The sequence below is a fragment of the Apostichopus japonicus genome, chromosome 17 (genome assembly GCF_037975245.1).
Source record: "Apostichopus japonicus isolate 1M-3 chromosome 17, ASM3797524v1, whole genome shotgun sequence".
Classification (NCBI taxonomy): domain Eukaryota; kingdom Metazoa; phylum Echinodermata; class Holothuroidea; order Aspidochirotida; family Stichopodidae; genus Apostichopus; species Apostichopus japonicus.
In genome coordinates this window covers 31,118,733-31,136,774 of record NC_092577.1, presented here as the reverse complement: position 1 = coordinate 31,136,774, position 18,042 = coordinate 31,118,733, and the positions used below count along the sequence as shown (strand labels likewise).

The window sequence follows — 18,042 nt, the reverse complement described above, 5'->3', positions numbered from 1 at the left end:
AAATCAATCAGACCAATGTAGCACCCCTTCGATTATTTTCTTCTATCCTAAGGTTAGTCCACCTAACCCCCCCCCCCAAGTTTGGCTACGATCAGACTTATGGTTGCAGAGTTATTGCAATGTAAAGAAAATGTGGGCCCAAATGGTCCCACAAATATTAGGACCCACAAACTACAACCCCAAAAATTTGTCTCAAAACACATTTGACAACTTTGGGCCCAAATGTTCCACAAAAAAATAGGCCTAAATGTACCAGCTGTTTAAAGATCAACTGTTTGGTTACAATCTGACTTGAGGTTGCAGGGTTATTGCAATGTAAAGATTTTTATCGCTGACCCAATGACCTCATTAATATTCATGAGGTCAGCACCCAAAACTATATATACGGCACACATTCTCACTATAGTACATCTACATACATGTAGCAAGTATCCATCACTGACGTCGCAGACGAAAGAATTGTCACAGAAGCACACACGCCAACCTGATTACATAGGTTCCTTCCTTTGGGCAAGGAACCCAAAAATGACCTCTGGGGTGCCCCTATATGGCTGGTTAAGATGAAAATTGAGGTAAACAAGCAGAAAAGATGGAATACAAGCTAGTTATATTATGATGACCTAGCTGCTTCGATTGCTGCAACATGCTTTTTAATAAGAAAGTGAATATTTGAGGCACAATAGAGAAATGCCAAATGTTGTCGTCACCCCATCCTCAACCACCCCCCCCCCATCATAGACATACCCTCCCATCCACACACCCCCTCCCATGCCACCTACCCAGCTTCCATATATTCTCCACAACAAATGAATGCAAACATAGTGTTTGACATGTCAATATATAGTATATAAAAAAAAATGTATTTTATAATTGGTACTGAATATAATGGAGGAGAAATGATTGTTCTTCCTGAGTGAAACTTATATTGTGAAAGGACATGGGTAATAAAACCTTACTTTCTGAAAATCAGTTTTCCTTTTAGTTTAGATGCAAGTTAGAACAACCGAGTAATACCATAGATATACAATACATACAATATCTGTATACACTGGAAATCACCCACTTCTAAAAATACTCTATTATTGTCTGGCTGTATGATATTACTGTACTTACAGGAACCAGAGATCCTGCCTGACCTATGCTTACACCCCTGGCTAGCCTGCTAAAGTACCACTGTCCACAGTATACTGTAGCTAGTACTGTACATACATATATACTGTAATAGCACTCAGGAAGGTAGTTGTACAGGCATGCAGGCCAGCTGGCTTTCAGTGTATCCAGTTCTACATTATTGGTATTACAAAAGCATGGTAAATTTTTAACCATGTGAGAAGCTCTTCCTTGTTGCCAATTGTTCTTCCAAGGCAGGCTACAGTTGGCCCACCAATAGACGGTAGGACTATTTGGTACCTTCAAAAGGCCATAAAATCATCACAATTTTACCTGAGCAGCTATAACCTTCGTTTATGAAGATTTTTACTCAGTTCTGGAGGTTGAACCAAAGCGATTTGCTAAAACATGGAGGAGCTTTACGGTTATGCAATTATCCCAATATGGACACCACTCTATAGTACCGAGATGAATCAAGACTTACGTACTGTATAGCACACAGGTCTGATCCAGGACTGACCCAGAACCTATCCAGATCTATCAAGCCTACCAATGCCCATCTCTCATAATCACTGCGTTTATTCTGAAGTGTGTCTTAGACAGGTATGTTTTAAATATTTAAATTCATTGATTGAAATGAACATATGGCATAAAGTTTAAATTATAACCTCTCAAATATTGTTGTTAAAACTGATATTTAGTGTAACCAGTACTTACATCTCTCCCTCTGAGGTCTTATGCTTGTGGACTTATTGGGCACCATAGGCAGTACTGAATTAATCCATTCTGAGGTCCTACAGCACCATATGTTTTCCTCCCCTCCCCCCCCCCCTCACCCAATTCCCCATCTTCTTATAAATGCTTTACTGGCTCAATTACCAGCAAATATGAAGTAAATCTGTCTCGCTGAGCAGCGTCCCTACACCTTAGGAGGTCGGCTCCCTTTACCCTTGGGAATGGCATCATTAAATCAACACACTTTTCACCCACATAATTGTATACCTTACCTGATAACTGACCAGTGATTAACACATACATGTAAATTAAGTCCTACAACAACTACTGCTGCCTACCCACTGAACAACCATGCAACACACCTGCAGTTCCACAGTCCTGCATATGACTCTCCCCTGCAGGCAGCTGGAATCAAAGCTGTGTCATGATACCTCCCACGACAGCTTACTCTAATTTACCCAGTGCACAATGCATCCATGAAATGAACTCTCACCAAAAGTCCCTAAAAAATGCGCCCTGCATACAGGCTGGATAAAAACTTGGTCATGAATCCTGCTTTCAGCAAAGGTAGACAGACGTTGCCTAGATTTGTGCCCCCCACCCCTCCCCCTCCCTTACAGATACTGACACACCATTTAAAATCAAACAAGAATTGTAAGTGTACAAAATCGCTAGACCCAAAAGTTTGCGTTCGTCCATTTCTTGGCTACTAAATTGGTACTGTAGATCTTCATTTTTAAACCAATGAAGAACAACCGACGCCATGAACACCGTGCTACCCATGCTCCGTCCCAAATGAGCTATTCTGTAAACTCTACCATTTACATAACAGTAACCTGGTAAATACGACAGCACCCAGGCAAGTCACTAGTTACATACATACTCTGCAGTAAATATTTGCCCCAGCTGTTCTGTAATGGCTGTACTGGCTTCCTGTTTACGAGTATAGTTCTATACCACCTACTGTATGTATGAGCCCTAGAAGCTAACCTCAGCTAAAAACAGATCAGATGACACAGATAACATGATAAAAACCAACTATTTCGACTTCAACAACAGACTAAAATGAGATACTGTAACCTTAACAAGATGAAGGAAGTTGTTAAGGCTTGTTTCACATCACTTTCATAACCAAACATATATCCTTACAATATGCCAATAAACATTGTGCAAGAATGTTGTTCAAAATTTAAAAAAACTAGTGCTTGCATATATAACTCCTAGCAATATCTATATACTTCACAATTCCTCTTTGAGTGAATTCATTTTCATCTCTAACTTAAATGGCCCAACATAAAAAAATGTATGGTAATGTGCTTAGAGCTACACTGGGCTTGTGACAGCCCCACAATATATATATGCCACATCTCGACAGCTGAATTCTCTCACCCCCACTGCCAGTTCGGTCAATAATAAAGGAATACTTAAGAATTTACCATCCGAGCAACTTATTGACAGAGTAGGCTATAAGCTTACTAAATCAAATTCTAGTTCAAATTTTATGCTGAATGGTGTGGGGGTATCTGTGAATTACGATAAATACGCATTCTTCTTCTTCTTACATCATACAGTAAGTACAATGCTGGCTGCCAGTAAACTGAGGTATCTCACACTCGCCGTAGTCTGCTTAACCTTACTCCCGGTGACCATAGCAACGGAATGTGAAAGCCTATGTAATTACGCTCCCGGCGACGATGAGGCCGACTGTTTCGGGAGGGGACTGACCGCCATACCATCCGGATGTGAAGATGCTCTCGACTTACAAGCCGCGGGAAATCACATCGCCGGAATCGACCAGGACACTTTCCGGGGATTCCATCGTCTTGAGTATCTGTACATCGGTAACAGCAGAGTAGCCAGGCTAGGAGCTCAAGCCTTCCAACCTGTCGCCAGCACGCTCCAGATATTGGACTTGAGTATAAACAGGTTGACTGAACTTGAGAGCAATACCTTCATGAGTATGCTCGAGCTTCGGAAATTAGACCTGCAGAAGAATCAAATTGCGAGAATAGCGTCGCACGCTTTCGAGGATTTGCCCGTCCTGACCGTGATCTTTCTCTCGGATAACGCTCTCAGCGATCTCTCCCCTTCCTCGTTCCGTGGGTTACCGCGACTGAACAAATTATTTCTCAAGAACAACCGATTGTTGCAGCTTGACTCTCGGCTGTTGCTTAGCCTCTACCATCTGACTACAGTCGTTCTCACCAACAACAGTATCGCTGCTCTGACGGGCGGTGTTCACACGTCGGCTTCTCCGCGGATTGTCGACCTCTCTTACAATAACATTGCTTCGTTCGACTGCGACTGGATCAGTCACATGGCTAACCTAACCCTGTTCAACCTGTCGCACAATGTGGTTGAAACCATCGTGGGCTGCCAGTCACGGTTACAAATTCTCTCTTTGGATCACAACCGTTTCGACTGTGGCTGCCAAACCCACGAGTTGGCACAGGTTTACAAAAAGAACCCGCTCTTGACAGCTCCTACCTGTTACACCCCTCTCGTCAACCGAAATACAGGCTTAGATCAAGTCAACTTCTCACACTGTTACCTCACCGGGCCAGAGAATTCAACGCCGACACCCTCCCCTCGAGAGAGCACCCCGACGAGTCCCACCGATCAAATTATCAGTTCCGTCTCAACAAAATTTTGGGATGACAGACCGGCTGACAAGCGGACAACTTCGGAACAAACGGTGTTAGACAGAGCAAACTCGGGGCTGGCGGCTAATAATCAAGCGCAATTGTTTGACAGTAAAGAGATTTTGTACGGCTTGATAGCTGCCATATGTATACTCCTGCTCATAGTAATTTTCCTGACTCTAGTGTTTGTTCGCTGTCGTAAGAGGAAACAATCTCCACCTATTCCAACATCAGGGAGACACTCGCAGCTGTCCAGTCGTCCTCCATCGAGCCATCACTATCAGGAAATACCGGGCTCGGGTCAAACAATGGATGGAAACTCAAATATCTTGCCTCATCCGCGGCTGTGCAGCTGCGGCCACCAGCAAGACTTTACCGGACAACCGTTGGCACCGTTCCCCCGCCATCGATCTGACAGTCAAGATTCTGGGCTTGCCGATCATACGAGGAACAGCGTGAGCGACTGGATACTGAACAACGTTCAATACATACCCGTGACGGAGGATACCTCATTTACACATTGTGACATAGTGGAAATGAACATGATCCACCCACATCCACCATACCATTCCGAGCACCAACAACTAGCACATGAAATGGACATACCACACCACGCCCAGTCGGTACACCGGCAGCCTCCACACCACCCACAATCACCACACCTCCCACAATCTCCACCACCACACCATCCACAATCACCACACCATACACAATCACTGCATCACTCACAACCGTCACAGCATTTGCAATCACCACAGCCTTCACATCCACAACACCAGTTACAACCACCACTGCACCATTTGCCACCGCCACACCATAACTCACAACTGCCGGACCACCACCCATCATCGACAACACACCCACATTCAACGCACCATTTTGCACAGGAAGCTTCACCTCAGAGAACCTACGTTAGTAGAACCTCGGAAAAACGTGCTGCACTGAGACGTTGCTCTTCGTGTAGTTGCCATAGGAACCGACCGAGAGAATGCAAAAACCCAGTCATTCCTCAGTCTGAAACATTGCTTCATAGTTCTGGCCAGAGGGTTGTCGATGCTCCCTGCACGTCCGGCTACGTCTCGCATCAATTGATATCATGAAACACGTTGGTTTGATACGACAGATGATTATCTGTCAGTGCTCGGGAGACTGAATTCATTGTGATGCAATGTTCAATGGTTGATGCCCTCCATCTTGCAGAATGAGATCACCTTAGGACTGTGTCTTTACACGTAAGGTTTTACTCTTACTCAAAAATTAGATATCCCTTGTCTACTAATCCCCTTACATCTATCTCTTTGTGTTCACCTCGCTTATTAACCTGTCTGTATTTTGTACGTGGTTTTGTCCCTTCTGTTACTGTTACTTGTCATTTACCCTTTGAAGAAGATCCTGCTAGGATCGAAACGTCAGGCCAACTTACTTTAACACATTCAAAAATAAGATGACAGATGAAATGAAGACTTCCAGCTGTCCAGATGTGTTTTAAACCGAAAAGCAGGATTATTACAAATAGACAAATAATCTACTTTCAAAGACACTTCGGAAGGTATGATGTCAGCATGAGAATGAAGGCAGGTCGATCCGCAAAGGCGGACAGGCTTGTATGTGTTACCATAGACATAGTAGAGTGAGTGTGAGGTTGTCGTGAGGAGACAGGGTGGACAGCAAAACCAATTAAAAATTGGTCAACTAAGTTAAGATTTTAGCTAACAATGTTCTATTTCCTCAGATCCACTTAAATTACCTGTGAAAATGTGGCGTACAAACCGTAAGATTTTTTTCTGTCTAATGAAAAAGATGTACTGTATATATATACCTGCGGGTGAAACTGGTCTTACACAATAACATGATCTAGACGTTATATCTTCAGTCATGATTCATCTTGTATACATGTAGGCTATGTCTGGTATATATATAGTGTGTTAGGTCTTGGTTGACTGTATACTGTATAGTAAAGCTACATATCCTCATCTCTAAAGGACTCAGTCAGGTTGTGCAAACAAGGTACGGTAAATGTTTTACAAGCTAGTGGACACTGATAACTGTAGTTAACTATTTATGATCCCTTATGAAATGCTGCAAACTTGAAAAAAATTTGTGAGAATTTTACTGTACACAGTAAACTTGAGTATTCTGCACAAAAAAAAAACAGGTGCCCAGGGAGCAAGGGCACATTTTTAAAATGTTCCAATGTGTAGATGGGAAAGTGCAGATCTATGTGGAGTGGGAGACAGGTAAGAGAGGAGCGAAGTAAATTAAAAGTTTCCAACGCGGGGAAGAGTTTTTCAGAAACATTGTGTTGCATCATTTCGATGAATATCGTACATACTGTAAATCATAATACTGTACGTTAAACTATGACTTGTTCCGCATTTTGCAAATTTCCGGGTGGTTTCAGGATATTCCACATTTGGTAAAGATTGCAACTGAGCCCTAAACAATTGTTCAGCAACATGGATTTATTATTATGACTAATCCAAAACATTAAGTACTGAATATTCAAATATATATTACTATTAACTTTGCAATAATTTATGTCATATCATCATACCATTAAAGTAACCAAACTTTCTTTTTTATGTAAATTATGTACATTATGAATATTTTATATCTAGTTTACTCTATATGTTTGTTTCATTTTCTCATATCATGACATTTGTTTATAATCTTTGCTCTTGAAAATAAAGGAAATAACCCCTTCTGAGGTTATAGGTTATATAGAAACTGGACAGCAAAACTGGGATCATTCCTTGATATGCACACACAAAGGTGTAGCAAAACTGTGTTGTACAGTGTTGGTCACTTTATGTAACAACATTTTTGTCTTCAAAAATTACATTTTCACAAAGTTATGAAAATGACAATGAAATATTTCAGTACTGCAAAACCCTTTTTTTTTTTTTCTTTTTTATAATTCTCTTAATTCTTGCCACTTAAACATCTAGCCGTTAACTATTAGGATATATTTATGTCAAGTCCTTATACTTGGCAGGGCTATACAGAACTAACAAACAGGTCATGAATATGGAGGTAACTATGTGTGCTGTATACACACTGGGCCTTGTAATACAAGTACAACAGCATGAGTATGAGTACACCAGCTGAGTATGAGTCCAACAGCATGAGTACAAATACAACAGCATGAGTACAACAGCATGAGTACTAGAACAACAGCATGAGTACGAGTACAACAGCATGAGTACGAGTACAACAGCATGAGTACAAGTACAACAGTATGACTATGAGTACAACAGTATGAGTACAAATACAACAGCATGAGTATGAGTACAACAGCATGAGTACTAGAACAACAGCATGAGTACAAGTACAACAGTATGAGTACAAGTACAACAGCATGAGTACAAGTACAACAGCATGAGTACTAGAACAACAGCATGAGTACAAGAACAACAGCATGAGTACTAGAACAACAGCATGAGTACAAGTACAGTACAACAGCATGAGTATGAGTACAACAGAATGAGTACTAGAACAACAGCATGAGTACAAGTACAACAGTATGAGTACTACTGTAGAACAGCATGAGTACAAGTACAACAGCATGAGTACTAGAACAACAGCATGAGTACAAATACAACAGCATGAGTATGAGTACAACAGCATGAGTACTAGAACAACAGCATGAGTACAAGTACAACAACATGTGTACTAGAACAACAGCATGAGTACAAGTACAGTACAACAGCATGAGTATGAGTACAACAGTAAGAGTACCAGAACAACAGCATGACTATGAGAACAAATAGAATTTCCATTGGTATGAGTATATGAGTCCGAATACAAATACACATACTCCAAGAATAAGGTTGACAAATGAACACACATATACATACAGTGAATTGAATCAATCAGATCCAATCCAAACCTTAAATAGTGAAATCAAAGTCAGAATACCTTTGATCTGACAGATTGGGAGGGGACGTGGATGTAGAGAGGAAGGCGAATGACGAAGAGGAGGTGGAGATGTACAGAAGGAGGGCATGAGATGGAGGGACAGGGGTAGTGGGAGGGAAATATGAAGGACAGAGGCAACATATACCACAATATAGTGGACCAAGTTGATCTATTTTGTGCAACAACCCGACAAAGTTACAAAAAAAAAAATTCAACATGATTTAGAAAAAAATTAATTATTATGTTGTTATGAATTCAATCAAAATGTTTTCAGCATATTTATTGAGCAATTGGCATCAAAGATCATACATTATATGGTACTTATGCAAGGTTGGTTTACTGCAGATAGCTCCACTTCTAATTACAGTATATATATATATAGATACATTTGAGTGTCTAATTTGTATCCATGTCCTTTGTAATTTATTTTGACACAAATGTTTGATGATGGAATGTTAATTAATTTTCATTAAAATAAGCATATATGCATTGGAAGTATTAATATGCAGTTTGAAAAGTCACGTAAGCTGATGTTATTCGTCTTTATCTCTTCATTCTAGAAACAATAACCGTATAAATTTTTTGTTATATATCGAGTTGTAAATAAATTACCAAATTTTGTAATACAAATGTTTTTTTGTGTGTTTTTGTTAAATAAAACTGAATTTACACTATACAGAAACGGAAAAGGAACAAAAATCACAGGAAAAACCAGAGAAGGAGATTTGTTAGTTAACATATTTACTAATTAATTATACCTGAGTCTATACCTCACCATTACCATGGATACATCAGAAAATCTGTCCATCTTAATTCGAAAAATTACAAAACTTTGGTTTTCATATATTTTTACGTTTATGAGTTTTTAACAATTTTCTAAATAGGCTTTTGGTACATTTGCTGAAACACATACAGTTTGACCAATTGATGCAAATTGAAAAAGGCCGAAAATTTAACTGCTGTCAAGCATCCAACCAAATTCTGTGCACATTTAAATACCGCTAAAGTTGCTGTACTAATGAATTTTAAGCAGCAGACAGGCTACAAGTTTATAGGGGTTTTTTTTGTATCGTAATCCATTAATTCATATCATACATTACATTCCATATGTCAATTAAATCTAGTCAAGGCTAGCTCTGTTTTTTGTCTTGCTCTTGCATGCTGTGAAGGAATGTCAATTGATCTATAACTTTATAGTTAATCTTCAGTAGACAAGCCTGGATGGAATCTTGTCTGGAATACCGAAAACATACTACATACAGTAGGCTATGTGTATACTGGACCTAGTTTGTGGTATATCTACAATATATAAATATATATATATATATATATATATATATATATATATATATATATATATATATATATATATATATATATATATATATATATATATATATACATATATACAATATATATACAGTATACTGTATATACATATATACATATATATATATATATAAATACAATATATATTATATATATATATATATATATATATATAATTGAAATCGTAGTGAGTTGGAAAATCCAGAACAATGAAAAGCTTCCAGCCTCCACTGGGATTCGAACCTGGGCCTCCCGCTTAATATGCAGACACCCTAACCACTAGGCTATGGATTGTATGTCCAGAGGTTTGAAACCGGTAAGGAAGGTCGTAATTCCACTGTAGGCGTTTGTCACCTGTATCGAACAATACTAGTTCTGTTTTGGTGACATATTTGCCTTCTAAACTCTAACTTCAAACATGATGCTAACTAACACAAAATCATTGTGATTCCTAAGGCTGGATCTCGAAAGAGATACTTTGAACAGAATTTTTGAATGAAATGAAGGTAAACGACAAAGGCAAATGAATTACTATATTATTGAAATCGTAGTGAGGTGGAAAATCCAGAACAGTGAAAAAACTTCCAGCCTCCACCGGGAAATATATGTATATATTTACATACATATGTATACATATCTATATAAACTGTGTGTCTTGATGTTTGCTGTAAATAGCGACAGATTACTCCAATGTCAGATTAGAAACATGTGCGGAATTGTATGTTTAATGAAACAAGCTAGAAACTATAGTATCGGTAATATACAGTACTTGATGATGATAACAAATTACAAATACAAATGCAACCTTTCTTGCTTTAATTGCACTTTTAGTTTGCTTAAATTGCTTGAAGCAATATATCTGAAATCCTTGCAACCAAACTGGCATGCATTGTTTTAATCAGACGTAATCCTGAATTCTAAAAGAAAAATCTGAAAGTGTATGGCAGAGTTAGTGCTTGTGCAATGAGCTGTCAAGTCTAGGCCTGCCCGCATGTTGCGTACAAATACTGTATCAACTAGACCAAATACATGATGTACAATGCATTAGATACAACCATACCAGGGCTGCATGCCCTACAAACTTCGTCTTTTGTGCAGGTTTTTACTAGTTGCACGAATGTTCCTTTTGGGAGTGGGCAGGCATATTTTTATATGTACGAATATTTATGTCGTGAAATTCTCGGTACAGTGATATACCGAAACTGTGTTGAATGTATGTAAAATGACAACCGGTACTGAAACAGCACTGAACATATTCTCACTGAGGTTCTCTCCCAAATAGGGGAAACACTGTTTTATGCTTTTTTTTTGTTTTTTTGACACAGATGTGGGAAAATTGTTGGAAGTCTGAAAAATATCAAAAGCCACGGAAATGTAAAAGGAAATTATTGCGGAGGTGATATACACCCTGCGTTTCCGCAGAAAAAGTTTGTATCTGTTTAAATTAAAAAAATTCCTGAAATTTTGAAGTGAAGGTTTACCCTCATTACCGAGCTTATCAACCATATAAAACACCCTTGATGGTAGGATGAGAAGGAGGGCGGTAGACTACGGAATACCCGGTCTCTGATGAAGGTGAAGTACTAAAGGTTTTAAGTGTCCCTGTCATATTTTAAAACTTGTCCTATTGCAACTAGTTTCATCATCACAACCACACTAAGTCAGCAAATGCATGCCCACGTTCTATGCATGAGAAACTTTAAGCATTTATGTGCTTAAAGAGTTCAAACAAAATGAAACAGTAACTTCATTCTAAGAAAAGGATAGTTAACAGGTTTAATTACCTGTAGTTAATTAGAGCTGACATGCTCTAATGTCAATAGTGTAATGAAAAATTAAAAACTTGAAAACAAATATTACGAAACTGAAAACAGAGCTAGAAATAGCATCTCCTTCAGTTTAAGTTGCATAATGCTATATTTAGGCTAGATGATACATTGTCATTTAAAATGTTCAACTTTCATTATCTATTGGTTGATCGCCTACTACCCTAGCGATTGTTATAGTCTTTGGAAAAGACGTAAGTATTATGTGTTGTTTCGCTTTTCATATTTCAGGACACTATAATTCCCTATTCGAAATAGCTTACGACATTATGAATATTCAAAGGGACTGAGGGCAAACTGCAACTCAAGTTATTATGTATTTCCACATACAGTGGGCAAGACAAATACAAACAGTCTGATGGCAAGACTGTAATTGATCAAACTAAGAGACATCCCCTCAAGTGCTTTCACTATGTTCAAAGTTGATTATCTACACTTCATTGTCCAGTTCCTGCACTTCATATAGTCTGTATTTTACCACAGGCACTCAGAGCCCTACAGAGCTACTCAGCCATAAGTACTCAGCCATTGGTACTCAGAGCTCTACAGAGCTAAATCAGCCATAGGTACTCAGCCATAGGTACTCAGCCATAGGTACTCAGCCATAGGTACTCAGAGCTCTACAGAGATACTCAGCCATAGGTACTCAGCCATAGGCACTCTGCCATTAGTACTCAGAGCTCTACAGAGCTAACTCAGCCATAGGTACTCAGCCATGGATACTCAGAGCTCTACAGAGATACTCAGCCATAGGTGCTCAGCTACAAACCTCCTAAGCCACAGCTATGGTTCAGCTATAGTCTTACTCAGCTACAAAGCTACCCATGTAGATCTAATCAGCTAACAGATTCAGCTATAGTCCTTCTCAGCTACAAAGTTACTCGGCTACAGAGCTACTCAGCTGCAGTTCAGCTATGTACTATGTACTATTTACAGCTGCAGTCCTACTCATGGCTGCGGTCCTACTCATGGCTGCGGTCCTACTCATGGCCACGGTCCTTCTCATGGCGATGGTCCTACTCATGGCCACGGTCCTTCTCATGGCTACGGTCCTACTCATGGCTACGGTCCTACTCATGGCTACCGTCCAACTCATGGCTACGGCCCTACTCATGGCCACGGTCCTTCTCATGGCTAAGGTCCTAATCATGGCTACCGTCCTACTCATGGCTACGGTCCTACTCATGGCCACGGTCCTTCTCATGGCTACGGTCCTAATCATGGCTACCGTCCTACTCATGGCTACCGTCCTACTCATGGCTACCGTCATACTCATGGCTACCGTCCTACTCAGCTCAGACTGTTAACTGCCACAGTGTCTTGTCCAGGTTTCATTGAGTCACAAAGATTAGTTTAACATACATGTACTGCAATCGCATCGAAACTATCCTTACAAAGCTTTCTTGTCAGTGTTCATCAAACCAAAACAAATGAACCATTCTACATAATAAGTTGCTTATTACCCTAGAGTTGAAAGGATAACTTTAACTTCCTAGTTTGGAGTTCCTACTACCCATGGTTGAAGGAGATAATAGTAAGTATTCTTTAACACCCGGATACGTTTTCAAAACAAAGAAAGAATGAATGAATGAATGATGGCATTAAAGTGACCACCGTCATACATAAAGAGTCCGCTTCCCCTTATTACTACTTACGTAGTAACCACATACGTATAAGGATGCAAGAGATAATGGAAGGGTTGTAAGTTACTTGGAAAGATAAATATTGGTTCAACGACGACAATATAGTTTCCTTTCCCATCCACTATTGCCAATAGCACTTCCTCATACTTTGTTACTTTAGACCCCTTCACACAATACACACACGTAGTATTAATGAGTAAAGCAACCCTTAAATACAAAGCTGGAAATCCCCATCATTTTCCAATACATACTTAAAGGGGGGCAATCACCATGTTACCAAATATGCTAGAATTTCATCAATGAAAATACTGTTTTTCAACTTCTTATTGTTCATCCACTACCAAGTATGCTGTAGAGTACCTGATCAAGACGGCACATGGAAGACATACTATACCTGTGTATAAATACTGTACATCTAAGGGGTTACTATATTTCAAGTTTAAATAGTACAAAAACAGGGATTCCTTGGGACGTACGAAACACACAGCCTCGGGGCCATGACGCCACAGTTCAGATCATGACATAATGTAGGCCAGGGGTTCCCTAACTGGGGTGCATGAACCCCCAGGGGGTACGTGAGTCCATCCCAGGGGGTTTGTGAGACGTTTCTTGAAGTCAAAACTAGAGTAATTTTCGTTGAACTACAATCTGATATATCATATAATTTAGTCATGTACAAAAGTCGTACCTAGGGACAAACTCTTTTCGCGTACCATACGCATATGTTGCCGTAGTAGTACCGTACCGTGCATGTGATACTTGATCTTTTACGAAGCACTGTTATGCGTATTATAGTATAATAATGACTCAGATCGTGTCTCGAATAGTTGGGGGTTCGTGGACAACTCTAACATCCACAGGGGGCTCGTGGGGGGATAAAGAAAGTTAGGGAAACCCTGCTGTAAGCTCTAGGTTCGGTTGGTATTACCTCCCCTTTAATTCTCTCAGAACTGTATGGATCTGTATGTGATTACAATCGGTCTAGATTTGTTAATTGGGTTCAAGGGTCGCCAGAATTATAAACCAAAGATATGCTAAAAATTTGATCGTGGTCAAACATGCTCAAAACTTCTTCTGACACGGAGTCATGAAAACTTGTCTAAGTTTGTCACTCTTTGCTGTCTCAAAAATAATATAGAGGATCAGAATTCCAACACGGGGGGGGGGGGGTGGGAGGGGGAAAACTGTAATTTTGTGTGCAGCGTGCTTCAAGTTTGGGACAAAAAGGTACTGACGGCCAGCAGTCTTCAAAGCATCGAACAATCCAGTGCCTATTTTTCTTCTAATTTGGGTAAGGAGAGATGAATTTCCTAAGCTTAACAATCCTCTCCACAATTTCAATAAACCCCAATACACTAACAGAAGCATGCGAAAGCATGACAAATTCATGCAGATGAAGATCTTGTTTTTCTTCCCTTTTTTTTCATCATATGACTCCAAAATTCACCATCTAGATGCCACTTGAAACAATCGTGATGATTTTCTTTATAAATTTGTTTATGGATACTGTGACAATCATCACCAAGCACCCTGTTGACCTGTTTTAAAATGTTGAACTTAAAGGGTCAGAGATTGCATTATGAATTGCATTTCTTAAGTTCCCCCTATTTTTGTTTCGTTTCAGGATTACACAACCATGAAGTTCCACCCTAAGTGAACCAGGATTCAAGTATTGTAACACTCCATTGGGCAATTCATAGTGCTTATTAGAGCAGTCCAAACTTTACTGCTGTTTTTCAACTTTCTTTCAAATTGTGCAACACACCATGAAACTATTGAGAAAATACGGTAATTAGCTTTAGCTATATAGCTACAAAGCACAATTTGAAAACAATATTAGATACTTTGTTATAGAGTACACACCATTAACAAACGACTTGCTACACCTTCCAGATATAATGGTAAAGTTTATATTTGTTAGAACTGTTTATCACGAGTACATGTATACACAATATGTTAATATTTCACCCGGCGCTTGTAATGGAAACATGTCCCTTGCATGCATTATATATATACAAAAAAAACTTCTGATGCACCAAGATCCATGATTAAAATAGTAGAGCAGAAAGGTTGTATTGATAGTATCTGATTTGAAGAACTCTTCCGTTGGTTTATCCAAATTATTCAAAATAGATATTTCTCAAAACTTCTGTATGTATGCTTATTATGAATGAGTATCCCCTTAGTCTCCTACCTCTCCCTCATCTCCATCCTTTCCCCACCCCCCCTCACCCCCCCTCCCACCCCTGGCATCCATGATGCATACCTCAATTACCATCACTTTCAACCTTAAACTTATCATAATAATATTTGATTTATATAGCGCATTATACCAAAGATAGGTCTGAAAGTGCTTTTACAGACGATACATTACCTCTGGTCGATGAAAACCTGTCCAGAGACAATACCTCCAGTCGGCAGCAGTTATATACTGCGCCCAACGACAAGTTACCTCACAGATACCCGCTTAACCCCCTGGGTGGAGAGAGGCAAATTGAGATAAAGCATCTTGTCCAAGGACACAACGTATTAAATGAACTAGGCAGGGATCGAACCGGCAATCGTTGGATCATGAGTCGGAGGACGCCTAAGGGCCAATATTGGCCTTCACTTACCTCGATATGTCCCCCTGATTGAGATTCAGCAGTACATCGTAGGCCCTAAACTCTGCCTCATTCTGACAAGCCACACCCTTCTCTGTGAGATCGTCATAAAGGTGCTTCAAACTTTGCAGACACTTTGTCAGGTTTTCAGAGTTGATTTTGGGGTCAAACGTCCCAAGATCTTCCTCGCACAGATGATGGGCACAAAAAATGTGGAACCTTGTGAGAGACGGAAGAAAAGAAATCTGGTTAAATTTTGCAGGAATTGTCATCTTTTTTTTGGTCCATGAATGTTTTAAAAACTCACAGGCCAGAATGGCCGCGGCCGAGTTACCGTGATCGAGACTGTGAGAGAAATATTGGTTGGTGGACGGTGTTAAAAAAATACTCTCCTCGGTGTTTAAAATACTCTCCTCGGTGTCATAAATACTCTCCTTGGTGTTTAAAATACTCTCCTCGGTGTCATAAATACTCTCCTTGGTGTTTAAAATACTCTCCTCGGTGTCATAAATACTCTCCTTGGTGTTTAAAATACTCTCTTCGGTGTCATAAATACTCTCCTTGGTGTTTAAAATACTCTCCTCGGTGTCATAAATACTCTCCTTGGTGTTTAAAATACTCTCCTCGGTGTCATAAATACTCTCCTTGGTGTTAAAATACTCTCTTCGGTGTCATAAATACTCTCCTTGGTGTTTAAAATACTCTCCTCGGTGTTAAAAATACTCTCCTCGGTGTTAAAAATACTCTCCTTGGTGTTAAAAATACTCTCCTTGGTGTCATAAATACTCTCCTTGGTGTTTAAAATACTCTTCTTAGTGTTAAAAATTATTTTCCTTGGTGTTTAAAATACTCTCCTTGGTGTTTAAAATACTCTCCTCAGTGTTAGAAATATTCTCCTTGGTGTTTAAAATACTCTTCTTAGTATTAAAAATTATTTTCCTTGGTGTTTAAAATACTCTCCTTGGTGTTTGAAATACTCTCCTCGGTGTTTAAAATACTCTCCTTGGTGTTTAAAATACTCTCCTTGGTGTCATAAATACTCTCCTTGGTGTTTAAAATACTCTTCTTAGTGTTAAAAATTATTTTCCTTGGTGTTTAAAATACTCTCCTTGGTGTTTAAAATACTCTCCTCGGTGTTAAAAATATTCTCCTTGGTGTTTAAAATACTCTTCTTAGTATTAAAAATTATTTTCCTTGGTGTTTAAAATACTCTCCGTGGTGTTATAAATACTCTCCTTGGTGTTTGAAATACTCTCCTCGGTGTTTAAAATACTCTCCTTGGTGTTTAAAATACTCTCCTCGGTGTTAAAAATATTCTCCTTGGCTCCTCTTCAGCAAACATGAATGTCCAGATTCTTATTAAATTGAAACTTGGGGATAGTAAACAGAAAACAGGGCCATTCGTGAGTCTTCGCAGCAGATCCACATGCTAGTATACAATACTATTTTACTGAGGTATTGACAAAATATGAACAGTATCATTGAACATCATAATATATCATTGTAACCATGTAATACTATATTCAACATTATTATTGTGGATGTTTTATATTATATTATTATGATACAATATTATTGTATAATACCGTGAATCAGGTGGTTTTCGGGAGATTTTGACTGTAATTCAAGGGTAAGCAGCAGGCATTTATGACCAGATCAACTCAAATATGTTTCTTCTCTTTCAATTGCTGATCAACATAACCCGAATGTGAGTAAAGTGGACATTTGTGATGCAGAATGAGTCAATTTTACTAAAAATTTGGTGAATCTTTGGAAAAGGCTTCTTTTTTTGGTCGGGGGGGGGGGGGAAGGAATTGGAAATACCACTCAAGGGGGCATTTATGACCAGATCAACTAAAATATGTTTCTTCTCTTTCAATTGCTGATCAACATAACCCGAATGTGAGTAAAGTGGATGTTTGTGATGCAGAATGAGTCAATTTTACTAAAAATTTGGTGAATCTTTGGAAAAGGCTTCTTTTTTTGGTCGGGGGGGGGGGGGAAGGAATTGGAAATACCACTCAAGGGGGCATTTATGACCAGATCAACAAAAATATGTTTCTTCTCTTTCAATTGCTGATCAACATAACCCGAATGTGAGTAAAGTGGATGTTTGTGATGCAGAATGAGTCAATTTTACTAAAAATTTGGTGAATCTTTGGAAAAGGCTTCTTTTTTTGGTCGGGGGGGGGGGAAGGAATTGGAAATACCACTCAAGGGGGCATTTATGACCAGA

The 18,042-nt window shown here is 39.2% G+C and overlaps 3 protein-coding genes across 3 annotated transcripts in view; 2 read left to right on the top strand and 1 right to left on the bottom strand.

Annotated features, from left to right (window-relative positions):
- Window positions 1-18,042, bottom strand: part of LOC139984179 (germinal-center associated nuclear protein-like) — a 99,202-nt gene that overhangs the window by 54,442 nt on the left and 26,718 nt on the right. The window contains exon 11 of the mRNA XM_071997955.1: window positions 15,819-16,025. Within this exon, the coding sequence (XP_071854056.1) occupies window positions 15,819-16,025 (207 nt within the window). The remainder of the gene's footprint in view (window positions 1-15,818; window positions 16,026-18,042) is intronic.
- LOC139984182 (uncharacterized) lies at window positions 990-7,904 on the top strand. Its single transcript, XM_071997960.1, has 2 exons — window positions 990-1,713; window positions 3,417-7,904. Exon 2 carries the CDS (start codon window positions 3,425-3,427, stop codon window positions 5,585-5,587), a length of 2,163 nt encoding a protein of 720 aa, XP_071854061.1. The 5' UTR covers window positions 990-1,713; window positions 3,417-3,424; the 3' UTR covers window positions 5,588-7,904.
- Window positions 9,910-14,269, top strand: LOC139984201 (uncharacterized). The gene is made up of 2 exons (XM_071997995.1): window positions 9,910-12,140; window positions 12,217-14,269. The coding sequence occupies exon 2, from the start codon at window positions 12,475-12,477 to the stop codon at window positions 12,865-12,867; it is 393 nt and encodes a 130-aa protein (XP_071854096.1). The 5' UTR covers window positions 9,910-12,140; window positions 12,217-12,474; the 3' UTR covers window positions 12,868-14,269.